Genomic DNA, 27,023 nt, shown 5'->3' with positions numbered 1-27,023 from the left:
TGAAACAGCGCTGGTGGGAAAATTCTCAAAGGTTCATATATAAGCACATTTCAGCCACTTAGAAGCAAAGCTTTCCTCTGCTCACCTCCAGTCTCAGCATTTCTATTTATGGGAAGTGATTAAAGATTTAATATGCAGTTAGTTCCACTTATACTTATCAGAGAAAGTGGCTACAGCATATTCCTTAGTCATCCCAAAAATGTGAGAAAGAAGTCTAAATGATGAAGTCTATGGCGATACTTTCTAATGGCAAAGCAGTGCGCTTGCTTAAGTTCATTAGTTTTTAATCAGACCAGCTGTTTTTTTCAAGGGTCAGCATGTATTTACAAACTCTTTACAACTCACATGGCATCGGATTACATGCTTGATTCAAATAAAGAGTTTAAAACCCTGAGTTATCATCAGAGAAAGGATACAGAGAAAGAACTAGAACATGGGACAAGGTGAGGCCCAGTTGTACATGTATAAGTTGGGGTGTATGTTGTGTGGTTTGATCCAGACGATGTATTTATGTGAGTCAACAAACAGTAGGCATGTATGGTTATAGGCTAAGTTAATAATCTCGTTAGAAACAGAAGTACAATATTTTTATATATCTTTTTCTTTTACTATCCTCCATTTCTCCTGCCCCCAAATCAATCTTGAATGACACAAGCTTAAGAAAGAAGAATCACCTTTATCACAAAAAGGGGTTTTCTGCATTGTTAAATCTTTTTTGAATTCTCAAGCATTTTTAAAGTCCTAAAGCTCTCAATCTGGTGCATACTCCTATACTTTTAACTTTCCCTTTCTGTAATTAAAACATGAATTGTGATATTTCAATTTCAATGGGAAAAAAAATCTCACTGCTAAGAACCTTTCCAACAAAACAAAACAATGTAAAAACTGAGCATTTGCCCTAGCTCAGTTTTTATATTGTTTTGATAGAGCATCAGCCTGCAGACTGAAGGGTCCCAAGTTCAATTTTGGTCAAGGGCACACGCCCAGGTTGCAGGCTCAATCCCCAGAAGGGGGGCAAGCAGGAGGCAGGAGTTCAATGATTTTCTCTCATCGTTGATGTTTCTATCTCTCTCCCCCTCTCCCTTCCTCTCTGAAATCAATAAAAATACATTTGTAAAAAATTGTTCTTTACCCATTCCCCCCCACCCACCTTTCTGGATCTACATTATTGTTACTGCTGAGAGCGGGGTTACGAAAAAACACCTCAGAAGTGGATTCCACAGTAAGGAGCAAAACCCCTCTTAACCTCAATTGAGCCACTAAAGGACACCTATTGACTTTGGCTCTTGTACCTTATATGGACATTGGTATGGGATGAACTGTGACCTCTCAAAATGTATATGTTGGAGCCCTAACCCTTTGTACCCCAGAATTTGACTGTAGTTGAAGATAGGGCTTTAAAGAGGTGATTAAGTTAAAATAAGGTTGCAGGGTAGACCCTACTCCAATCTGACAGCTGTCCTTATAAGAGGATAGTTGGATGCACAGAGAGGCCCTGGGGGTGCTCATGCACAGAGGGATGACACGCAGAGAGGCAGCAAAAGGGTGGCCATCAGCAAGCCAAGGAGAGAGGGCTCAGGAGCAGCCAACCCTGCTGACATCTTGATCTAGGACTTCCAGCCTCTAGAACTGTGAGAAAATAAATTTATGTTGCTTAAGTCACACAGTCTATAACGTTTTGTGCTGCACCCCTAGCAAACTAATATAGACATTAGTGACACTGCATACCTCCCCCTTCAAGATTGCTGGCTGCTTGAGCACAAGGACCATGGTTTGTACAGTTCTGAACCATGTACAGTATCTTACCAAACATGGGCATTTAATAAATAGTGTAGATGATTATAAGAAGTTCAAAAGGTGCTCTAAACGAAGGAAAATAGAGCGTTATAAATAAACTTCATACTTTTTAATCACATGCCACAAATTCTTCCCAATCCCAAGTCGGCTACATAGACTTTGTAACCTCAGGCCATCAATTAACCTCTAACTTTCGCTTTCCTCCTTTATAAAAATGAGAATAACAAGTAGCTCATCAGATTTCCATGAGGAAGCTCCCAATACAACACCAGACACAGGAGAAATGTTGATTCCCCTTTCCCTTTGCCAACTGGGAAATTTAAGCTCATGACCACAAAGTAAGACAGTGGTAAAATTAGGCCTGGCTCTTCTGAAACCTGGATACCTGCTAAAAACTCAACCTATACTCAGAGGCAGGAAAAGACCTTGCCAGCATGTCCTTTTACAGAAGATTTCAGTAATATTCTATTTGAACTCCAGAAAAGCAGAGGACCTCAACGGAGATCATTTGCTCCCTTTCTAAGCTAAAGGCATCATGAGTAGAAGAGGCATTCGCTATCAATATTCTTAGAATGAGAAGTTTGATTTCTTGCCAGAGAAGCTGTATTGAAGTCATCTAACATCCGTGGGTCCCTGGGTTTGCCTCTCAATACTAAAGCTCTCACTCCTGTTCCTTAGGCAGGAAGCCAAGCAGATGTGGGAGGGCAGTCCATGATACTTCTGTCTTCTTGCAAGATGTTAATTTTCCCAGAAGGTAGAATGGAATCAAGAAGACAGTGAAAAGTACTGCAGGGCTATCTTACAAGGAGGGCTCCTCTGATCTGGAAGCACTAGGTTGGAACATGTAAGCCCCATTATTTTTTCAGTATGTCATCTTTATAATTGTACTTCCAGACACCAAGGATGAACATGATTTTTCATGTTTTAGTCCTATTTAAAAGGAAAATTCTTTAAAAATGCATGCTACTTGGGGCAAGTCAGAATGAAAGTGGGTGAAAGAGCTTGAAGGCAGGGGAGGACTTTGTGAATACTCGTAGGGAATGCTCCCATGTTATGATCTCCAGTCCTATGGGAAACAAGAAGGGATCGAGGAGGAAAAGGGGGAGACTGAATCGTGTTTCCTGACATATGACAGACAGCTCCTGAAATAGAAAGCCATAGGTTTCGAGTCTCAGGGGTATCGCCTTCAGATATGTCAATGTTCTAAGGATGGATCAGTTTTCCCAACTGCTGACATCCTGCTGTGAGGAGAGATCCCAAGCAAAACAGGAGCCTCTGACTGGGAGCCTTTGAGGTGGCAGGAGCCATGAGGAGTTCAAAGGCAAGGCCGGCCAGTGGCTTACAACACCAAGAACCATAGGGGTGAAAGGTTACTAAAGCAGGAGCCACTGACCAATAAAACTGTGTTTGGTCAAACCTTCTCAGCTAAGAGACGAGGCACTCATGTCTGCTGTGTCCAGATTTCTGAGTTATCCACGCCTCTGGGTCCCACTGTTCCCTAGGTCCGGTCAGGGAGCCTGGGTAGTGATTAGCAGCTGACCAGCTCTCTCCTGACTGCTCCCATGAAAGAGCTGAAAGGTGGATTGGAAACCTTTAATCAGGATCTGTCATCAAAAATAAATAAATAAGAGCATAACTTGGGTCAACTTGTTGCAAAGGAATCTGCCTGGGGTGAGATTTCCCATGTTTGCTATGTTAAAACCCGGAGAAAGCGAGCATTCGTTTGTTTGATTAGAGAAGGCAAATATAAAACAAGCCTCACTCCAACCAGGCACACTTGAAAGGCCTGCCTCTTTTAATTAAGATACACACACAAACACAATATGTGAAGGGACTAAGAAGACGGAACTTGGAAACTTATGTCATCCCCAAAGCTGTCATCATGTCACGCCATGTTAGGGTGGCGTTCTCTCTTCTACTGTTGCCCATGTTGTAACGCTTCCAGGGAAGCTAAGGAGATTTCTTTGGCAGGTTCTTTAATTAGCTGGGGACACTAACTCAGCAGTCAGCTCATGAGAGCCCTTCACTGTCCCTGTGCACTCTCAGGAAAGGAGAAATTGAGAACAGTGTCACTTCTCCCCTGACAGCCACACAGGAGTCCTCTACCAGCTGTTTGCTGCTGGAAAGCCCCACCTTCTGATTAAGTGTCATCAATGTGAGCTCTCCTTTTGATTCTGAGTAGAAACCCCAAGGTAAGTTCCCAAAATTGGGACTGTGAACAGACGGAGAAGCTTGAAATAGCTACACATGCTAAGTTAGAGGTTCTCAATCCCTCCCCCCTTTTTTCACCTGAAGGCTGACAATATACCCACAAGTAAGAGTAACTCAGGTTCATCATGGCAGAGATTCTAGAGAGAAATCCACACCCCCCACCTCCTAACCCAGAAAGCATTTAGGAATTTGAGTGACAGTGAGAGAGATGTGTGAAGTTTGAAAATCCCACAGGGAATTCTGATCCCCCCTTCATCTCACAGTTAAAAACAGCTATGGTAGCTAATTAGACAGTTGAAATCTTCTTCCATAGTTTCCCATCTGCAAGTTATACCAAAAAGATTTCCAAAGATTATGCTTGCTTTATGTCATATGTAAAGTTACCTACAACCTGCTAGGCAAAGAGCTTTGGGAGAACATTGATTTGTGGTTATTCTAAGCCAAACGGAGTACAGTCAGGTCCGCTGTTCCCTCGCACTGCGCTCAATCCTTCAGGATGTTATTCTGACCCTTCAGTCTGCCACCACTTTCAATCGTTCGCATCAAATGCCAAAATGCCTCACTGCAGAGCTCAGCCCTCAGTCTGCAGCTGAAACCAAAAACTGCAAGCTTTTCCTAGAACACAAATGATACATTTAGAAGATCAAGACCTGGTCAAAATAACCTAAAGTTAAAAACACTTCACTACATATATGGACTTCAAATACCTGACAAGAAAACACTTGCTCCTTTTAGTAAAAAGTATTGGAATCTGAAAGATAACAAGTGAACTGCTCCCCTACCCTTAAATTCCTTAATAAAATGGGAAGTGCACATTTAAATAAAACAAATTAAGTTATATTTAGTTACCTCTCTCCTTATAAGTTACAAGGAGAGAGATATCTGTACTATCAGAAATGATTTCTATGAAGCTACTTCTGTACCAACCCTGATCTGATTCAGTATTAAATATCTTTTTTTTATTATTGATTTCTAGAGAGAGAGGAAGGGAGAGGGAGAGAGAGAAACATTGATGTGAGAGTGAAACATTAATCGGCTGCCTCCTGCATGCCCCCTACCGGGGATCGAGCCTGGAATACAGGCACGTGCCCTGACTGGGAATTGAACCGGCAACCTTTTGGTGCACAGGACTATGCCCAACCAACTGACCTACAGTGGCCAGGGCTTAATGGTCTTTAAGTGAAAATAAATGAATACATGATTGTTGTCATACATTCTCAAGAACAGTAGCACAGAATTATAAGATAATGTTATTATAAAACTGAAAATTATGCCATGACAAAAATAATTAAGCAACTCCAAATTCTCTCAACCTCTGCAATGCTGAGGGGGACTGAATATATAAATATATAATCTATAATAATAAAAGCGTAATATGCTAATTTGACCGGACAGCCAAATGTCCTTCCAGACGACCTTCTGGACGAAGCCGGGGCTGCAAGGGCCAAGGCAAGCTGCCCCAGTTGCGAGGGCCAAGCCCCTTGCACAAATTTCATGCATCGGGCCTCTAGTCATATATATTAATATTTATAAATGAAGGCAGAAATCCTACAGATCAGTTTAACCCTTACAGAAGATTTGAAACAATGAATTCTTTACCAAACATATCAACACTTGATAATTTATAAGTTGTTGTTTTATAAACAAACCTAGATATTTTTCTGAGTAGGTATATAATGAATTCACAAAGCCTGAACTACTTTTCCTGTAGGGAGTAATTATTTCTCAGAAATGCTTCACAAATAGCCTCACCCTGTGGGAAACCAGCCCCAAAGAGTTAGACAAGTCTTATAGGCTGCAAGTTAATACTTAATACTTTTATTACAGAGGCCATTTTTTTGAAGCAACACCCCATATTCCATAAAGAACTCACAAGGGATTAACCCATGGTTTTCTTTAGAGAGAGCTCTCCAACCTAACCAATGCCCATGAGGCATCTCCCCTGACCCTTGAAAAGGCTGTGTATTGAAGACTAATCATAATCATATTTATTGAGAACCTCCAAGATATTTATTTATTAAATATTTTAAATTTGTTAAAATTATACCATAAGCAATAGCACCCAGTTCACTAAACTTCTTAGTAATTACAAGGTATGAATTCAGTCCCCAGAAATGTATAAAAAAGCAGTTCTTGCTTTGGAGTCTGGGGCCTTGTTTTGTTTTATTGCTTATTTGGTTTTTATACCTAATTACTCTCCCCACAGGAGCTATACAAGTAATAAAACAAATCAGTAATTTTTTTATTGTTTGCTCAATGAAAATCATCAATCCTAGATCAACAGCGCTATAATTTCACTTACTACAAAAATTCCTTGCTTTTTGCCCCAACCTCAAGCTAAATGGCTATTTTAAATTGAACATACTTGCAAAACTGCTCATGTCCAAAACTATTTGAAAAAAAGTAATGGGTTTGTGCCAAAGGAGCAGAACAGTTGAAAATATATATCCATTGGATTTTGCTTATCTCTACTAATCTCTTCCTAAAAGCTTTAGTTAGGAGAAAAAGGACAGGCAGATATGAAGCCCATCGTGAGGGCACATCCCACCCACCCCACCCCTTTGGAAAGCAAGGCTGGAAAGCCGAAAGGAGGAGGGTAAGGATGCACTCTCTGAAATGCCTGGAAAAACATTCTGGTCAGGAGATGCCAGAGATTTTGAAGCTCCCATCAAGCTGCTGGCCTAGATCCAGGTAATGGTTTTTCCTTCCCCTTAGCTGTCTGCTGCAGGAGCTTTCCAGCAAAGAAAGAAAGGAAGAGTGGTAGGGGAGAGGGAGGAGCAGCTTCCAGTCCACTTCTCTGTGAGGGAGGGTAAAGGGCCAAGCATGGCAGGCTGACATTTATAGAGGGCCTGGCGTTTCCAGGGAGCACTCTGGGAGGATTACTGGGGGTTAGCAAACGGGTCTAAAAGGGCAGCAAAGCAGACTGATGAAAGTCCCTTTAAATTTGATAAGTGATGCTGTGGACACAGAGACAACAAGCTGGAGCTGGCGAAGACAGGCATGCAGAGGTCTAGCCAGTCCGACGGCCTTTAGGGAAAAAAAATACACTGTAAACCTGGCTCCCCTAACTCTTCAGGGCTGCCCAGCTCACTTGCTGGAGCTCAAAAGCACAAACTGTCAACAGAACAGCATTTCTAATCAGGACAAATATAAAAGCCCTTGCAAAATCCTCCCTTGCCTGACCCTTACTGCCCTGCCCCTACCAACCAAGAGCAATGTATCCCGCAATGGCAAAGTTCCGGACCTGCAAAGGTTAATGATCTTGCTAGTCTTTTACCTCCAAGTCACGGCTGCACCACCCAGTCCCTTCTGCCTGGCATTTTCTCCAATTTTAATATCAGAAGTTTCACACGCCTGCCTGAGCTCCTGGACTCGGCAGAAAGGCCCATATAGCTGTCAGCAAACTGATAAGAACTTTAAAATTACTCCGCAGGGCCTCTTTAAAAAGAAGAGCCAAAGAAGCCCATAAAGAAAGAGGGCAGGGGCCACGGAAACCAGCCGCTCACACTGTTTTAACGTGGCATTAAAATGAGCTGCAGATTTATGGCAGTGTTTTAGCCCCTGGCCCAAATCATCTGGGATGAGGCTCTCTTCTCTGCTCTCCAGAGGGATTTCAAATATGGGATGGATCTGGCCAGAAAGGAGCGGGGGCAGGGAGGCAGAGGTAGGAGGAGGAGAGGGAAGGGAAGAAGCGAGTACAGGAGGATCATATAGAAGAACTCGTTCTCCTTTCAGAAGACGACAACCAGCTAATTGTAAAAGATACCTGACTTAAATTCACATGAAAATCCTTTCTTTTTAGCTCAGACCCAGTAAATTCTGATTCAGCTACTCACCACCCAAAATGTCAATTCTAGTTTTAACTTCTCTCCGTAAGTTTATCTTTTTTCATTTTTTAATTCAAAAATCATGATTTGGACCAGCCGGCATGGCTCAGTGGTTGAGTGTCAACCTATGAACCAGGAGGTCACAGTTCGATTCCTGGTCAGGGAATATGCCTGGGCTGTGGGCTTGACCCCCAGTGTAGGGCGTGCAGGAGGCAGCCCATCAATGATTCTCTCTCATCATCGATGTTTCTATCTCTCTCCCTCTTTCTTCTTCTCTGAAATCAATAAAAATACATTTTTAAAAACTTAAAAAAAATCATGATTTGGTAGAGACACATTAGAAGAGGGGAAAAAAGCCTTAAAATATTTTTTTTTTTCTCACTGGAAAGGGGGGAAAGTAATAGTACTTTATCCAAATGTGCCAATGAAGTTTTTTAAAGGCCAGCTAGAAAACCACTTATTTTAATAAGCAATTCTGATTCTAACAGAAAAACAGAGGTGAACCTCCTTGTTAAGATGTAGAGTGCATCAGAACCCACAGGAATAAATTATCTTTCCAGCTTCCAAGCCCAGAAGCAAATGCATAATACATCCGCGCTGGTAATTCACTGTGGTTCCTGAAGCCCAAACTCCATACCAGGAGGCTCCTTCCAATATTCAAACCCAGACTCAGGCGGAGCGCTCCCAAATCACTGCCAGCCTGGAGCAGACAGTCCAGAATCTCCATGCTTTAAGCAAGTTACTCACTGAACCATAAGACTGCTCTACAGTATTGTTAGTCCCGGGCCTGAGTGAAGAAAAACTGAAGCTTGGAAAAGTCAGGTTACTTGCCCAAAGTCACAACGCTGGTAAGACAGCACAGCTGAGGATATGAACTCAGGTTTCTCCAACTCAAAAGCTTTCCACTACCAGCATTTTTCAATTTTTTTGGACTAGGAACCACACTAAGAAACACATAAACACATTTTATTCTGCAACTCCCTACATATATACATATATAACTGAAAGGTTTCAGGAAATATTTACCCTTACTGGGAAATATGATGGTATTTTCCTTTCTATCATATTTCATTATTTAAAAATAAAATGCCAGTCTTGAACCAATGATTTAACTTCATGAGCAACTAATGAATCATGGTCCTCAGTTTGGAAAACACTGCAGTGACAATGAAGAAAAAAAAAAGAATCACCAGACTGGGTTCCAGCGGCTCAGCTCTGGCTCTGACAACCCAAGTTTACTTAAACTCCAGGGCTTACTTGTGATTGTAAAATATGAGGAAAGGGCTGAATCTTTTCTAAGGTTCCTTCCAGCTCTTTGATATTTTTTTTTCAATCCGCTTGATTGAAACTGTTTTCCCCTTTCATCACACATCTTCTCATTACTCTTCACTTGTCATTACTATCCTTGCCTTCAATTCTCTGCAGAGAATTTCCTTCAGTTCCCTACTGGTATTCCAAGTCCCCCAACCCCCACCTGCTCCATCTTACCTACTGAGTCTCTCAGAGAAGCCACACCCCCACCCCCAGGTCAGTGCACTAACAGAGCATCACCCTCCCTGACACCCCCGCCACGCCACAACTAACTACACAGCCCTTCCGGCCTTTAATATATTTTGCTGAAAGTACTGTCCCAACACTCTTGAGGGCTTTCTTAAAGACAGGATCCCCCTTTTAAAATCTCCCTCAACATGCCTGTACAACTAGGAACAAAGCAGGTGCCTGATACATATTTGATTTGTTTGCATTATGAAATTAAGGACTCTATCTTAAATTTAGAGACTGTTTAGGTGGGCTGCTCTAGGAAAAGTCACAAAAACAATTAAAGCTGGTATCACAATAAGGTACGTGAGCATTTACAGACTAAGTTCCATAGACTACTCATTCATGTTTGCCATGGACAAGGGAGGCCAAGGTTGCCAAGGAAAGCAGCTTTATGGTCCCTCCATCTGGCCTGTGAGGATTTAAATCTCAGAAGCTATACAAAATAACTGCAAATCAGCCCAAACCTTAAAGACAAGAAAATTTATTTACAGGCCCTAGTGTACTATAAATTTCAGACAGTTCTATTAAAATGCTTTTTTTGGCTTCCCATCAGATATTTGGCAAAAGTCTTTTTCCAATAGGTTTTTAATACTAAAGTTGGAAAAGAAAAGTTAAAACACACAAAAATGCTCTTCCTTAAGAGTTCCAATTAAATGAGTCCTTATTTTATCCTGCTTTCCACAACATACATGGGCCAGCATCCTCCACAATATGGAGTTATACCTTCAGAAAAACTCAAACACAGAGTACACAGTGCTTTGGAAAAGTATTATGAAATTCAAACTATCCCATGAAGTGGTTACACTCATCCCCACGGCTCTCCCACTGGCCAAGGAGCGGACTCTGTATCAGAACCATGGCTGTCTGTTTCACAGGAAGAACTCCAGGACCGGGTCAGTGTGTTTTGTTTAAGAGTAAGCAATCCAATACCTTTCTTCGGGGCAAGTATGAAAGCAGAGATTGGGAAACAGCTTGGAGTGGCAGGTTGGGACTGGAGTATGGGGGAGAAAGGGAGGCACGAATATTAGTCATTTTTTAAAAGCCTTGAGAGTTCAGTTAAAATTTTTTCACTTTCACAGTTGGGGGGATAAGAATGACAGGCATTACAATATTGATTCTGGAAATTAGAAGTGAAATCTTTTCCACAGTCTTTACAATATATTTCCAGGGATGTGTCCAATCTAAATGTCTCAAGTAATAACTTTTTAAAGACTATCTAATAAGCAGTTAGTCTGAATTACTGGGAAGTTCATCCTGATTTTCAGCCTCAATCCTGGCCACACAGTGTTTTGAATAATTTGTGGGCAGCAAAATAGGTTGGGCTCCCTGTCTGTCCCTCACATATTGTGTGGTCTTGGGAGGATTACTTTACGTCTCTTTATCCTGTTTTTTCACATTGAAAGCTTCACCTTACTCTCCCAACTGCCTATCTCACTACTCTGTTTAAAGCATAGTGAGATACCTTTAAGTGAATCACAAAAACACTTTTAAAAATAAAAACAAACATTTTAGATAGAAAACTTTATAAAATACATAAACCAATATTTTTAAATATATATATACTAGGGGCCCAGTGCACAAATTCGTGCACCTTGAAAGGAACTGTGGGCCACGAGGCTGCAGTGGGCACAGGGGTGGGTCTTGGCACATCCTTTGCACCCCCGCCCAGCCCCTCCTGCTGAGGCCCCCAGTCCCCTCTCTGCTGGCAGCCCTACTCCCGCTGCCGCTGCTCCCACGCAGTGATGGAGCCAGCCCTGCTCGCACCTGCAGCTGGTGCTGGAGCCACCACTCGCACCCGCTGCGGCACCCAGCAGCAGTCCTGATTGCTCGGCGCCATCAGCAGATGCAAGCGGTGGCTGCTGCCCCAATCGCCCCTCAGGAGCAGGGGTAGGTTGAGAAGCCCTCAGGGGCAATTTGGGCCAGCAATCGGGGCCGGTAGCTGCCACTTGCATCTGCTGACGGCACCAAGCAATCAGGACCAGCACCGGATGCTGGCAGCGGGTGCAAGAGGCGGGTGCAAGTGGCGGCTCTGGCACCAGCTGCGGGTGCAAGTAGGTCCGGCGCTGGCAGCAGGTGCGAGCACCAGGTAGGACTGAGGTGCGCAGGAGCAAAGAATTTTCAGTAACCACCAGAGGCTCGCCCCGCTGACAGCGACTGGTGCCCAGCCTTGGTCTGGCGTCCCCGCTCACCTGTTCCACTATCCCACCACAGCCAACACCTGCCATGTTCCGTGCTCTGCTGCCTACTGCCAACACCCGCCATGTTCCGTGTGCACCCCCTGGTGGTCAGCGCACGTCACAGCGACCGGTTGTTCGGTTGTTCTGCTGTTCAGTCTATTTGCATATTAGCCTTTTATTATATAGGATACTAAACAATTTAAATCTCTGCTTAAAGATTCAAGGGCATCACAAGGAATATACATTTCTGTATTTCCTACACTTTAAGATACCACATCAATAACAGCTTTAGGGGGAAGGAAAAGAACTATGTTCAATGTTCAAACTGATGGTGAAAATCATTTGGGTGTCAGAAATCCAATATATGTAACACAAACAAATATGTACTTCTTTGAATTGTAGAATTCTGCCATCTTTCAATGATACATACCGAGTATAGTGATGGAATTAAGCCTGCAAAGCTGCCTGCAGTATATCCAATGTGCAAAGAGATCTATTTTTTTAAATGTTGTTGTTTTTTAGATAGGAAGGGAAAGGGATAGAGAGATAGAAACATCAATAAGATAGGAACACCATCAATCAGTTGCCTCCTGCACACGCCCCCACTGGGGATTGAGCCTGCAACCCCAGCATGTGCCCTGACTTGGTTCCTGGGTCAATGCTCAACTGCTGAGCCACCCCGGCCAGGCAAGAGATATATTTTTAAAATAGCTTTTCCACCTTCTCAGTTCACACCAGACTGGCAGATGAGCCATCTCAGAGACCCTCACTTGTAGTCCCTCACCCCTTCAAATTTGTGATTTTTATACTATGGCTACGGAAATTGGATAATTCAATGTGTTGAGATTATGTATAAATAAGATAAAATGAGAGCCTAGTTTTAGGGATGCTCCTGGGAGTGAAGTGCACACACACTTGCTGTTCTGTAGTCTGTTCTGCTCTCTCCTTTACCACCTCCAGGCCTAACTCCCTCCTGGTAGGTGATGGCACCACATGCCTGGGGTTTTATTTTCTTCAATAGAAGCTTTTTTTTTTTTCTTGTTCTTAATCAGCCCATTATATATTCAAGAATGCCTCTGCAGCCCCAATAGTTGGTATGCTTGGTAGGAAAATCAGTTTGCTGAAGGCAAACTGAGTGAGTCAGTGCAATAGACCGAAGAGAAACTAATATTTTAACGTACCTAAGCATTAAAGGTGAGAGAGAAAAGAAGATGCTGAATGTTTCTGCCACCCCAAAGCCTCCGAGTCAACTGAGTACAAAGAAGAGTTCAAAGGCAAGGCAGGCTCCTGACTTCCACCTCCTAGTGTGGCTGAGGTTAGAGGTCACTGCTGGTGGAGCCACTGACCAATAAAACAATGTTTGGAAACTCCACTCAATAGATAAAACTAGGGATCCATTTACACCTTCCTCCCTATCTACACAAACATTTCTAACTATCCAGTCTAGTGTCTATCCAGCCTTCCAAGATCCTCGATTGCTTTCTTTTTCATTGTGCTTCAAGGGAAACTGGGGATATGAATGTTCCATTTGACGATAGAAAAATATTTAGTTGCACACTTCTTCCTGCTTTCCACCATGAGAAAGATGGTTGATGGGGCACTCCATCTTTAAAGCCTTCCACAAATGCCACCTCTCCAATAAATCGATCCCTACCCCATATCTTCTTCCTTCCATTTCAGACCCTAATGTACTTTGGAAAATCTGCACCATCTCCTCAACTTTCTTTGTGCTCATACCCATATGTCCACAAGATGACTGTTAGGCCTTTGAGACTGAGGATCACAGATTTTTTATCTCCTATCATCTCCCCTTGAAAAACCCCCACATTTAATTAGGGTTTCACTAAATTAATCAACTAGTTAATTTAGCTCATAGGACAATAAAAGGCTGATTGATACTGTTTTAACTATTATCCTCTACCAATTGAAGGGACTGGTTTTTAACCTACCCACAAAACTACAACAACAACAACAAATGATAAGCTACCCCTAGCTTGTCCAATGCCTTGTATGCCGGCACTCTTGTTGCCCTTCAGGGTAGATAACAGAGCCATCGGTTGTACTCTTCTTTAAAAATCTTACCTTAACGAGAGCTCTAACTTACTTTAGGCTCTAGCCCTGTATTTCACATTATGGCTGCTTCACTATCACATCTAAAGGTCAAGGGGAACATGTAATTTCTTCTTGTCAGGCTAAATATGTTTCTGTCTCGGTACATGCTAATTCCCAAGGCACAATAAGGACTTTGGCCACTGTATACACTGGTCAGAGCGTAGCCTTTCTGATACTGATCTCTAAGTGGCAAAATGTTGCTGCAATCCCTTCGTCAAGATCCCAACCCATTCTTGGGGTCAACTCAGAAACGGTAGCTCTATCCCATCTAGGGAGAGCAAAATCCTGTGCTGAGCACTTTTTTCCTCAATGAAAGAATCGTTTCTGGAGAAGGGCTTTGAGGACGATGTCGGAGTGAAATACCAGAGCAGCTCATGGCATTTAGGATTTAGGATTTCTTGGAAACATTGACACAGAAGGAAAATGAGTCACTTAAAAGTGGATGGAGACCTCTGCTGGCTACAACTGTCCATGCAGCTCCTTCAACTAGTTCTGAGTTGCTCAGCAAAAAAATCACTGGGCTCTTCAGCCTCAGGTCACTCTGGCATACCAACCAGGGGCTCTATAGATCAACCACTGAGGCAAGAGGTTTATGCCTGTCTTACAAAAAGATCCAAATGAGACCTCCCCAAAGAGAATTCACTAAGGTGTAAAAACTTCCCAGAACCAGCTGCATGCTATTTTTTTCAGCTACTCCTGCCAAGGTCAGTTTTAAACTGATGGACAGTAAACAGAGGGCAAAGTGTCCAGCATAATCTGGAAAGGGTCCTACAGAACAAAAGAACTCTCTCTAACCTTAGAGAGCTGAGACTTTAACTATCAATGAAACAGTGGCTCTCAATCAAAGCAATTTTGTCCCGCAGGGGACATTTGGCAATGTCTAGATAGTTTTGATTGTCACAACTTGGGATGAGGGTGTGCTATTGGCATCTAGTAGCTAAACCTTTATACCTATCTGGGAATTACTTCAACCTGATAATCTCACCTCTAGTTGGTATCAGTCCAGTCTAGAAATATGGGATTGGGAGAAGAGATCATTTTTGGAACATAGAATACTCAGAGAAGGGGCATTGCAGAGGAGTGCTTTAGAAGGTCTCAAAGTAGCACAGAGAAAAGGGGCGTCAGAAAGCAGGAGAGAGACGTAGAAAGGGAGGCAGGAAAGTGCCCCTTTCTTCTGCAGGTTGACATAATGTAGGGCAGTTACCAGAGGAGGTAACTGGCCCTTGTGACTAGAGGGGTTCAGGAAAAGAGATGACCTTAATTACTTCTTGGCCTCTTACCTGTCTCTGCATTTCTTCAATCTGTCTTTGGGGGATGCTCTGCAAAATGCTGTATACATCTGCCATCTTTTCTTCTGGCACAACCACAGAGGCTCTAGAAACAACAGCAGAACAATTTACAGACGTACAGCCCTTTCACAGAGCACTTCTATATACATTGCCTGTTTAGTTCTCACAAGCAGAAACGACAAACCTCCTTCAGCTAGCTGTACACCCAATCCACTCATTTACTCAGCACGTATTTATGGAGACCCTGTTAGGAACCAGGTGCTGGTAATGCGACAGTGAGCAAAGCAGACAAAGAAGGCATGGGAGTGAGAGAGCCATGAGAATACCTGAGGGAGGAGCACTCCAGGCAGAAGGACTAACAAATGAGAGGCTCTGAGAAAGCAGCGTGTCAGGAATGTTCCGGCAACAGTAATGAGGCCAGTCTGGCTGGAGAACAGTAACGAAGATGGAGATGAACAGAAACCGGGGAGGGAGGTTTACAGCAAAGCATACAGGCCACTGTAAGGACGTGGGCTTTTATTGAGGTAGAAAGTCACTGGGAGATTTTAGGCAAGCGCGGCACGATCTGATTATGTTCCACAGGATCACTCTCCCTAAAGTGTTAGAACAAACCACCAACACCAAGACCAGAAGCAGGGAGAAGAGTTAGAGGCCACCGCCAAATCTAGGCAAGAGTTGCTGAGGAGGGAGGAACTGACGAAGGTGATGAGAGAGGAGAGCCGGCAGCATCTGCTAACAGATCAGATATGGTAGGTAAGGGAAAGGGAGGACTCAACAGTGATTTACCCTTCATGGCATTTAGCAGAGATTGCAATTACATTTGCATAGATTAATTTATTAAAATCTAAAGCCCTCTCCCCACACTACTAGTAGACTAGTCCATTGGGAAGGAAACCACGCCTAGTTCCACTCACCAGCATATCCTGAACATCTGGTACATTGCTTAGCACATACAGTTAGCACTTAATAAATATTTGCTAAATAAATACACGATTTGAACTATACAGATGGGAAAACCGAAGCTCAGAAAAGATTAAATGATTTGCCAAGATCACAAAGCTAGCTGGTTATCTGAAGCCAGGCTCCCTGACTCCAAATCCAGAGCCCTTCCACGACTTATCCATAATTCAACTACCCAAGCAGATCTGGCTTCCATAGGAAAACCTTCTCAGACTTGGCTCAGGGTCACTGCCTCTGTAAAGCCCTCACCATCTCCACCCCAGCAATGGTATGTGTCTCCTTCTCACTCTTCTCCAAGCACCCCACCCAGAGCTGAGTCTCATCACAGTATTTGGTAATTACTGATTTACTTGTCTATCTTCCACCACCAAACTATGCACTTCTTGGAGGTAAGGTTTGACCTTGATCATCTTTGTATCCCCATACCTAACACAGTATAGTACCTGGCAAATAAAAGACACTCAGTCATGTTTTCATTGATATATAAATGACTGCAAGTGGCTCATCATTTCTCTTAGGTACAAAGAATTGCATACCCTCTTCTTCCAGGCTGATTTAGGCTCCCTCCTCCATTCTGGGCTTTCATCGCCGCCCTGTGCATGCATCTACTATAACCCTTAACACATAATATTATAATTGGTTTGTCTTCCTCACTAGATTCTAACCTCCTTAATAGCAGAGACTGTATTATTCACAGTAGGCTTTCCAATAAATGTGAGATGAATGAATGAATACAAATATGAATGAATACACATATGAATGAATGCTAAATTATTCAAATATCTGTAATGATCATAGTTGGATAGAAATATATAAAAAAAAACTGGGAAGGAGAAAGCAATTAAGCATTTAAGACCAAATTGAGCCTGAGAAGCATATATAAAAGAAACTAATTTCCAATAATCTTTAACCTCCAAAGTCCTAGGGAAATGAAATAACATAAGCCTCTCGGGCTAGTCTGTTTTTTGTAGCATTAACAGCCATAACCAAGCAGAGCCTCCATCTGTCCACTGGGAATGTTTCTAAGCTTTCATCCATGGGGAGGCACTCCACCTCCAGCTAGTCACATTAGGCAAATTCAATAAAGACTCCAGAGCAATGGTTCTCAACTGGGGTTATAAATTATACCTGAGAGCTTTAAAATTCAGCATTCCTAAGGCTAAGCCCAGGCATTTTGAAAAGTTCTCCAGGTAAGTATACCTTGCAGTCTCTACAAACCACTGCTTTTTGGCCAAGAATTGGTAAATGTTTCTGTAAAGGGCCAGAAAGTAAATATTTTAGGTTTTGTGAGCCACACAATCTCTGCCACAACTACTCAACTCTGCCACTGTAGCACAAGACAATATGTAAGTGAAAGGGTGTGGCTGAGTTTCAATAAAACTTTATTTATAAAAACTGGCAATCTGCCATATTTGGTTCACAATCTCTGCTCCAGGCCAATGAGCTAACTCTCCTGAAGGAAAACATAGCCAAACAATCTACAGAAGTTCTCACACTTAGGAAGGCATCACAATTACTCGAAGGCTTCTGAAATCTAATACACACAGAACCACTCGTGTAAAATTTATTAGAAGGTTAACACCTACCTCTTCCAGTCAAGCACTTCGGAGAAAGGCAAAATATAGGAGTCTGCAATGACAACTGGGACACAGCCAGCCCGTAGAACGTCACTCAATACCGCCTGGCCCAGCCGAGCCCCACGAAGAACCACACAGAAAGTAGCCTCCTGCAGGAACAGAAGCAGAAGTAGGGGTTTACAAACCAGTTTCACTGATCCACTTGTGACCCCTGCAGACCATAAAGTTCTCCCGAAGACTGCAGCCAGGCAACACTGAGGCATCCTGTCACAAAAATGCAACAATTAACTCACCCTTCGGCTCTTCAGCGTTATTTCAATGATCAGCTCACAAACTCCAGAAAACAGAGCAGGTAACACAGCCCTGGATTACTTATAATCTTCAGAACCATTTCTTTGGCAATTTCTTTGTACAACTGAACTCTGTTGCCATCCTGAAAATGTTTAAAACCCACCTCCAAGTCTTCTCTGGACACACACTATGACTGCACACAGACTCTCTTTCAGCTCTATTGTACCATGAAAATATATGTGGCACAGTGTACTTACCACAGCCTACCGTGTAATAGAATTATTTTGTCTAGGCACATCGGGTTCTCTAGAGGACCCCCTAATGGGAAGGTATCAAATCTCATTTCATCTTTCCACTCCCCATGGCATCTAGCAGTGTGCTTAGTATACAGATGATAGTCACTTCATGAATGCAATACCTTTGAAAACACATTAAGACAGAAATGTTCTATTTAGAAAAAATAAATTGGACAAAATGAAAAATCTCAAAAGATCTTTCCCATTCACTCCCTCAGTGTGGGAAACATCGGGGGAAATAAGAGATGCAATTGGTAAACCAAAATAAGAAAAGACCTCTCTAACACTCAGTTTCTCCCAGTTTTTGCCTCGTCAGGAAAAAAAACAGATTTTTAAAAAGACAGACTATTTAATCTTTAAAGCTAGAGAAAAGGAACATTTAGAAAAAAATGTGAAGAAACTCAATATGCCAAACTCCTCTGGGGATAAATAAAAGCAGCAGCAAGAGTCAGAGAAGAGAATCAGTCATGGCGCCCGGAGGCGCAGGTGGACAGCTCCGCCGCCCTGAGGAGTCGGCATCCAGATGTGGACACACGTGCTGATAACCATTTTTCCTGTCTAGACAAAGGTTACTATAAATACTCCTGTTCACATCACCACTGTTATCAGTCAGACATTCCAGAGAAGATGCAGCACTTTTTGAGAGAAAGTATTTTAACAATCTCAGCATGGGCCAGTTCTCTTTGGAGATTAAAAAAAAAAAATCATACCAGCACCTTGATATTTCCCCTTGAACTAACCTGTCTTCATCTTAAATATTTAAGTGAACAAAACTCAACGTCTCCTTTCTTAGCCCCCAGGCCCTTGGAATGTCAAATATCCTGCTTATAAAATATCCCCAAAAGGATTGCTTTGCCCATGGTTATGTATATTTAAGTATAGGACATGCCACCAGTAGGACATGCCACCAGTTTTGCTAAGGGTGGCAAAACACCAAAAAACAAAACAATGACTAAAAATAAAGACCTTCCACGCCCAGAAAAAGCTGACTGTAGTCTGTGGGCCAGCAGTCAGAGGGTTCAAGCTGCCACTTAAAGACGACCATTTCTCTGCCTGGCTTATGAATAGAGGTGTAACAGCAAACGACATCTGCCTGCTTTGTCTATGTGGCTTCTTTGTAAACCTCTCACATTTGCAGTTTTGAAGTATAAAGAATATCTGAAAGGCCTATGCACTCTCACAGGCCAAGCAGCTTTGCACAAACACTATGCCAGACACCGAAGCACCTTTAGGTCTACACACCCAGTAAAGAGCAATACTCCGCTTCCTCCTCCCCTGGGGGAGCTCTCCTGGCTGCCGGTGGAGAAAGCGCCTGTTGGTCGGGGTTAATTTCACCTTGTGGAAGTGAACTCTTCCGAGGCTTGAGAGAGGTAACGAATGGCACTCACCTGCAGCACCTGGGGGTAATCGAAGACCTGATGCTTGTGGCAGCGCTTCCGGACGGAAAGGACGTCCTCGGAGAGGTTGGTGCATTTATCTAGTACTAGCACTGACTCTCCGTGTTTGGCCTGGAGGGCTCCCAGTTCCTCTCGGTACTCGGGGTGGAGAGCCATCTGAGACGACAGGAGGAAGTATCGCCGGGGACTGTAAAGGAGGGAAAAGGTGACTGGGAAGCTGCAGCTGGTGTGGCAGTCAAGGTAAGACAAACTCTGGCATTAAACGTATGCCAATAGTGTTTTCTCATCAGTTTTCACATCTCTTGACTTTTTGGGAAATAATACTCTAGCATGGCTGATTGTTTAAAATATTATATGCTGTAAGAGAGTAAGGTATGACTCATTCACATGCTGAAATATTACACAATAGGTGAAAATTTTATTTGGAAAAAGTTCTTAATGTTTTGAGGAACTGCTTACAATATGCCAAGCCAAGCTTAGCATGCTATAAATGTGTGTGTGTGTGTGTGTGTGTGTGTGTGTGTGTGTGTGTGTAAAAAGAGAGAAACTGACTGACTGGTTGATTGGAAGAAATGTTAACATGTTATTATCTATAGCTGATCCTCTGGTCTGAAAAAGAACTGAGAGTTGGCTGCATCCTTCAAATGGGAAAAGAGGGGAACTTGATGGGCAGCACTGGCTGTAAGACCAGGAGAGAGAAGGACTGCTCTGGCTGTTGAATGGCACCCTAATGCTATGAAGAAGCTCCAGGGAAAGACAGCTCCCATGGCGAAGGTCAGCCGGCCATCAGAAAGACGGAACTGGTCATTGAGAACAGGTGGAAAAAAAGTCTTTACCAGAGGATGGAATCAGTCTTAAGATCTGGACAGCAAGGATGCTTAAAAGAAAATGGAGTGAAGAAAGGATTCTAGTGCCATTTAGAACTCCATAAGAGATAAACATGAGAACACAAAACTACTAAGCCAACATCAAGGGGGGAATTTTGGGGAGACCATCTGGTAAGTAATTCCCTCCTGGAAGGCAAGATTCCCAGAAAACAGAGAGGTTACAGAGCATAGACCCTGTATGGGGTGATAGACCACTAGAAAAGAGTAATACAAAGCAGGTTCCAGGAGGAAATAAAATGCCCATCACGCCTAGGGAGATTTAACGCTCACTTAAATCTACCTCTAACTGGTATAGGCCATGGAAAATACGAGGGCTGTGCACCTCATAGGCTGAATGATAATATGAGTCTGTTCATAAGAAAGGACCAAAAACCTATGCTCTGTGAACCATCTCGCTCTCTTTTTTTCCTTGCTTTGGGAAGAAAGGGAGGGTAATCGTTTCACTTTTCTTTCTTAGACTTATTTAGAGGTTCATACATCCATTGCCAAAGACTAATCAGTCATTCTCTAAGTGAGGTCCCATCTTTTACTGATCACTAAGCTTCAGGTCCAAACCACACAGAGCAATGATGGAGAAGGTGAACTGGCCTGGCCAGCCAGATCAGCTCACAAACTCCAGAAAACAGAGCAACAGGTAACACAGCCCCGGATTACTTATAATTTTCAGAACCATTTCTTTTGGTAATTTCTTTGTACAACTGAACTAAAAGCAAAAGGCATTTCCCACACCATAGTGAGGAAACAAAAGAATAAGCAGATTCCCTAGAACCTCGCTGTCCAATAGCAATTAGCCACCTCGGGCCATTTAAATTAAATTAATTAAAATTTCAAATTCAGTTCCTCCACCACATCACCCACATTTCAAGTGTGGGCCCTATGTGGCTAGTGGGTGCCTGACAGCACAAATCCAGACCACCACCTCAACACGGAAGGTTCTGTTTGCTAGAGCTGCCCTAGAAGGTAGCTTAGACCCAGAAGCCTGGGTAAAGGTAAGTGGAAATAAGAACCACATGGAATAACATCCCATCAGGGAGATAATTTTGATCAACTGCACAGACTGGTTCCTCTCATCCTGGGCAATGTCCCCCTAAGTTGTAATTTACTGAACAATAAGCTGAATATTTACATCCAACGTGTTTCTTCTGGACACTGAAACAGACTCTTGGTTTCTACTCCCAGCTCTGAGCCCCAACAATTTTTCTTTTGTGAAAGCATTCATTTTGGAGGAATGACTTAGTGGTGCAAAGACCAGATACAGGGAGCACTCTCAGATCACCTCAAAGTATTTCCATGATCCATCTTGTCTGCTTAAACAGGAGAAAGCGCTATAGCCAAATTCACAAGATAAGCAGGGAAACCACCTTAACAATGAAAGCTATCTGAAAATGATGTGGACTGCAAGAGTTTTTCTTATTACAAATCAGAAAACTTTCTGTTTCAAAATTATAGTGAAAAGTCATGCATCAAGTTAAGGCTAAATGGCCCCTAAGGGTCTTTCCAATTCCCAAGACACTGGAACATGGTACTTGCTGGATGTTTCTGGAGACTTTCTATTTCAGTAGAGCTGCTAACAAAAACGCTGCAAGAATAGGCATGTTGGCATCCAAGAGGGTGTGCATGCAGGACGATGCAGTGTTGAAGTCCTAGCAGGAAGAGGGTGTTTCTGTATGAGGGTGGCCCACATGGAGTGTTGAAGGCCTTGTGGAGTAAGACTTTCTACTTGGGGAATAGCAGGGAGGTGGCCCAGTGCAGGGTATCAGAGCCCTAAAAGGGTGACTGGCTAAGGTTTCTGCACTATGGACAGGGATATAGGTAGTTATGGCAACCCATGGGATGCTGGAGACCAAGGGAGGTGAGGGGGCAGCTGGGAATCCCAGAACAGTCAGTCACAGGACCACTGGATCCCCGCTCTGTTACTGCTCCATTTTCAACATAAATGTGCAGATGTGAACAAGAGTCTGAAATGATCCCCTGCTTCATGCTGGCTCTCCCTGACCTGACAGATGGTTGATGGAGCATGCCCATTTTAGTTTTAAGCAAACAAAATGTTCAGGTGGATTTGTTTTTCTTTTAAGGACTAAAATTACTGGCTATGACTTTCATGTTTCCTCCCAGCAGTGTTGATATCTAAGTTTAAGTAAAATCATGCTGAGAATTTGAAGTCTCCCTCAAGAGTAACAGTTGTAAACTCCCAATTTAGTTCCTTTTAGAGAGAAAATGACAAGAATTCCAGCTGAGGCCAGCACAGCTGTGAGAAGGAGCTATCAATAGCAGCAACCCTCAGCTTCCCATTGAAAAAACAGAGAGGGATTTAATATAAAAATAAAAACAAAGCTCTTGCTACTCTATATAGCCCTCAAGAGATGTGGGAATTCCCTTAAAAAGCAACTCTCACAAAGAGCAACAAATACCAAACGCTGCCAAGAGGTCCCCCACCGTGCCTCCTCCCAAGTCCCTAGAAAGGATGGTGAGTCTGGAGCCTGTCTTTGCCTTATTTTTTTACATTGGGGGTGCAGGCGGTGTTTATAAAAGAAACACCACAGCTGCAGAGCCAAACTGTGAGCTAGAGGGGAAATGTGGGTCCACACTCAGATGTGAAATGCACCAACTGGCCAGCAGAGGGAGGATCATGCCCAGTGTAGCCTTTAACATCTGCTGCTGCCCTTGTATATCGTGTATCTAGTTGCTGACGCACAGAACTTCAGAAACTCAGAGACCTTAAATGATCTAGTTAAAGATTTATATTTGAGTCTAATTATATATAATAATTAAAGAGATTCACTAAGAAAACAATACCAATATAGCAGTTTAAGTCTTTGAAACTATTTATATATATATATGTGTGTGTATATATATATGTGGGTGTGTGTGTGTGTGTGTGTGTGTGTGTGTGTATGTCTAAACAACCATTCGACTGGTAGCTATGATGCACGCTGACCTCCAGGGGACAGACGCTTTGACCAGTAGGTTAGCTTGCTGCTGGAGTTCAGCCGATCGGGACTGGGCGAGATGGACCAGACACGCCCTGGATTAATCCGTGCACAGGCCGGTTTCAGCCCGATCCCTGCAGGCCAGGGATTGCGGGAGGGCTCTAGGGTGTGTCTGGCCTGTCTTGCCCAGTCCCCATAAGGGCCGGTCAGCCTGGGAGGGACCCCACTGGTGCACAAATCCGTGCACCGGGCCTCTAGTTTAAAAATAATTTTACTGTTCAGAGTGATTTATTCTCTGTTTTTAGATCCTCTCTTTTTAGTCTGTTTTCTGTCCTGGATTATATCTGCAGGGAATTAAGAGTCCTAAACCAACATAAGAGAGTGATATTATACTGAAGAGATCAGATAGTAAAGAAAGTTTAGTTCAAACAGTCTTAAGAAAGATGGAGGCCCAGAGGCCGCCAAACCAACCTGACAGACCTGATCCTCACGGCTCACTTTCTGCCTCACCCAGGCTTCTCAGGTGCTCCTGGCACTGCTGATGTTTGGATCCAATAATTCTCTGTTGTGGGGAGTTGCTCTGAGCATTGTAGAGGGTTAGTGGCATCCCTAGCCTCCACCCAGCAGATGCCAGGTAACACAGCAGGCCTGTTTTCCTTTGAAAGGTTGGCACTTGGCTAGTGTGTGGGAACTTCGATTTGGGAGATTTTCTACCATTCCCAGAACTGGTAAGAACTGTGCCTAAGCCCCTGGCAGGGTGGCTCAGTTGGTTAGTGTCATCCCATATACCAAAAAAAGAAAAAAAAAGGTTGCAGGTTCAATCCCCATTTGGAGCGCATTAAGGAAGGTAGGTCACGGATCAATGTTTCTCTCTCGCCCCCTCTCAGCCTTCCTCTCTCTCTCTAAAATCAATTAAAAACATATCCCCAGGTGAAGATTAAAAAAAATCATTTCTTAAAAAGAACTGTGCCCAAACTGTTTGTACAAGCAATATGGCTTATACTGAGCATCTGCTTTCCTTCTGGGAGTCTGGAAGTTTGGCACATGCCAGGCAGTGAATGCCCATGTGATTAGCTCTCAATAAAAAGCTGGGGCACTGAGTTTCTAAGGCGTTTCCCTGTGGGCAGTATTTCACACACGTTGTCCCAACTGGTGCTGGGGAAGTACGTAGTCCTGTGTGGCATCACTGGGAGAGGACCCTTACATGCCTGCACTTGGTGTTCCTGGACGCCACCGCAGCGCCTTTTCCCTTTGCTGACTATGTTTTGTATCCTTCTGTAATAAATCATAGCGAGAGTACAACTACATGCTGACTCCTATGAGTCCTTCTGGCAAATCACGGAAATTCAAGCTGGTATTGGGCACCCCGACACACACCCCTCAGTGATAACAGTGGAACATAGCTCCATATATTGGAGGGGGGCAAAATGTCCTCAGGGCAACAAATCAACCCTTCTCCCCTGTTGAGAAACAGCAGCCTCACCACACTTGGTCCAAATGGCCTTCAATAAAGGTTTGAGTTGAGCTGAAGTGAACTGAACTGACTAAAAAAAATTCCAGAACTTCAGGAAAAATAAAGCAAAGGGTTAAAAAAAAAACACTTTCAGATGGGTTTGGCTCAATGGATGGAGCGTCCACCTGCGGACTGAGGGGTCCTGGGTTCGATTCCGGTCAAGGGCATGTACCTTGGTTGTGGGCACATCCCCAGTGGGGGGGGTGCAGGAGACAGCTGATCAATGTTTCTCTCTCATCAATGTTTCTGACTCTCTATCCCTCTCCCTTCCTCTCTGTAAAAAATCAATAAAATATATTTTAAAAAAACTTTCAGAAATCACACAACTGACTTAAATTTCAGTAAATGTTCACAGAAGCTGCAAGCAGAGGAGTGAACTTTTTTCAAGCTCAGCTGACTTTTCTCTACCTATTACAGTTATTCATGTCTAGTGCTACATAAATATACCAAATTAAGATACCAGCGGATGACAGAAACTGTACCACCCCAAAGGGTACAAGCTGTACTAACACAGAATATCCTTTTTCATTTTATGGAAATCCAGCCTTGAAACAAAACATGAACTATATCATTTTTCCAGGCTACAAATTCTCTGTAAAAGTTATTTTCTAATATTCACTCATGATAATCCAAAAAAATTAGGACAGGCATATTTTGCTCATATTTAACGATGAATACTACTAAGTATTTTTCAATATTCAAGTTTGTATTTAGTGGACTAAAATTTTTCTAAACTTTGCTGAGTGAAGATTTTCATAATAAAATGTTGGGGGGGGATATGAATTGTGCATCTCTACGAGATAAAGATCCTATATAATAAAAGCCTAATATGCTAAGTGTCCGGTCAGCGGTTCAACCAATCAAAGTGTAATATGCTAATAATATGCTAAGGCCACTCACCGCTCGCTATGATGTGCACTGACCACCAGGGGGACAGATAGTCGACCGGTCAACCAGTCACTATGATGTGCACTGACCACCAGGGGGCAGATGCTCCAACCAGTAGGTGAGCTTGCTGCTGGCGTCCAGCCAATCGGGACTGAGCGAGATGGGCCGGACACACCCTGGAGCCCTCCTGCAGTCCCTCCTCAGCTGGCCAACATCCTACGTCCCTCCCTGCCCTCAATCGTGCACCAGTGGGGTCCCTCGGCCTGGCCTGTGCCCTCTCACAATATGGGACCCCTCGGGGGATGTCAGAGAGCCGGTTTCGGCCTGATCCCGCAGGCTAGGTCGAGGGACCCCACTGGTGCACAAATTCGTGCACTGGGCCTCTAGTCTACACTAATAAAAGAGAAACATGCAAATTAACCATCACTCCACTACACCAAGCCACGCCCACCAGCCAATCAGGAGCGGGTATGCAAATTAACCCAACCAAGATGGCGGCCGGCCACAAGCTGGAGCAAGCAAGAGGCTTGGGTTGCCCCGGCAATGGAGGAAGCCAAGCTTCCCTCCCACCCTGGCCAGCCCTGGCCTCCGCTCAAGGCTACAAAGTTTCAATTATAGAAGATAGATAAATCCTAGATACTTGCTTCCAGCCAGCCCTGGCCTCTGCTCAAGGTGGTGCAGAAAAAAAAAAAGGAGGGGCTGGGACCTTGGGTCACCAGTGGGTGATCAGGCCAGATGGGACAGCAGGGGCCGTTGGGGGTAAGCAGACCAGCAGGGGGGGCCAGTTGGGGGTGATCAGGACAGCAGGGAGGGGCAGTTTGGGGTGAGCAGGCCAGTGGGGAGGGGAGATGGGGACGAGCAGGCCAGCAGGGGGTGAGCAGGCTGGCACGGGGGACAGTTGGGAGTGATGAGGCTGGCGGGGGGGGGGGGCATTTGGGGGCGAGCAGGCCGGCAGCGGGGGGCAGTTGGGGGCGAGCAGGCTGGCAGGCAGAGTGGTTAGGGGCAATCAGGCAGGCAGGTGAGCAGCTGGAGCCAGCAGTCCCAGATTGTGAGAGGGATGTCTGACTGCCGGTTTAGGTTCGATCCCTGTAAACCAGCAATAGGACATCCTTCAAGGGATCCCAGATTGGAGAGAGTGCAGGCCGGGCTGAGGAATTACCCCCCCCCCCCCCCCGGCTCCCGCAACCCCCATGCACGAATTTTGTGCACCGGGCCACTAGTAATAATATAATATGCTATATTAAGGGAAGCTTCCTATTGTTAAAAAAGCAGTATGGAGGAGGACAGCATCACCCAGCATACAACATTATAGGCAAATCAAACCCAAAA

At 43.8% G+C, this 27,023-nt stretch overlaps 1 protein-coding gene across 1 annotated transcript in view; it reads right to left on the bottom strand.

Annotated features, from left to right (window-relative positions):
- EXT2 (exostosin glycosyltransferase 2) overlaps positions 1–27,023 on the bottom strand; it is a 117,089-nt gene that overhangs the window by 76,647 nt on the left and 13,419 nt on the right. The window contains exons 5-7 of the mRNA XM_079788135.1: positions 19,468–19,663; positions 17,502–17,641; positions 14,947–15,040 (exon numbers count right to left, since the gene is read on the bottom strand). Of these exons, the coding sequence (XP_079644261.1) occupies positions 14,947–15,040; positions 17,502–17,641; positions 19,468–19,663 (430 nt within the window). The remainder of the gene's footprint in view (positions 1–14,946; positions 15,041–17,501; positions 17,642–19,467; positions 19,664–27,023) is intronic.

Source organism: Cnephaeus nilssonii (assembly GCF_951640355.1).
Source record: "Cnephaeus nilssonii genome assembly, chromosome: 13".
Taxonomy (NCBI): domain Eukaryota; kingdom Metazoa; phylum Chordata; class Mammalia; order Chiroptera; family Vespertilionidae; genus Cnephaeus; species Cnephaeus nilssonii.
The sequence above is the reverse complement of the archived record's forward strand: the minus strand, read 5'-3'. Positions and strand labels throughout refer to the sequence as shown.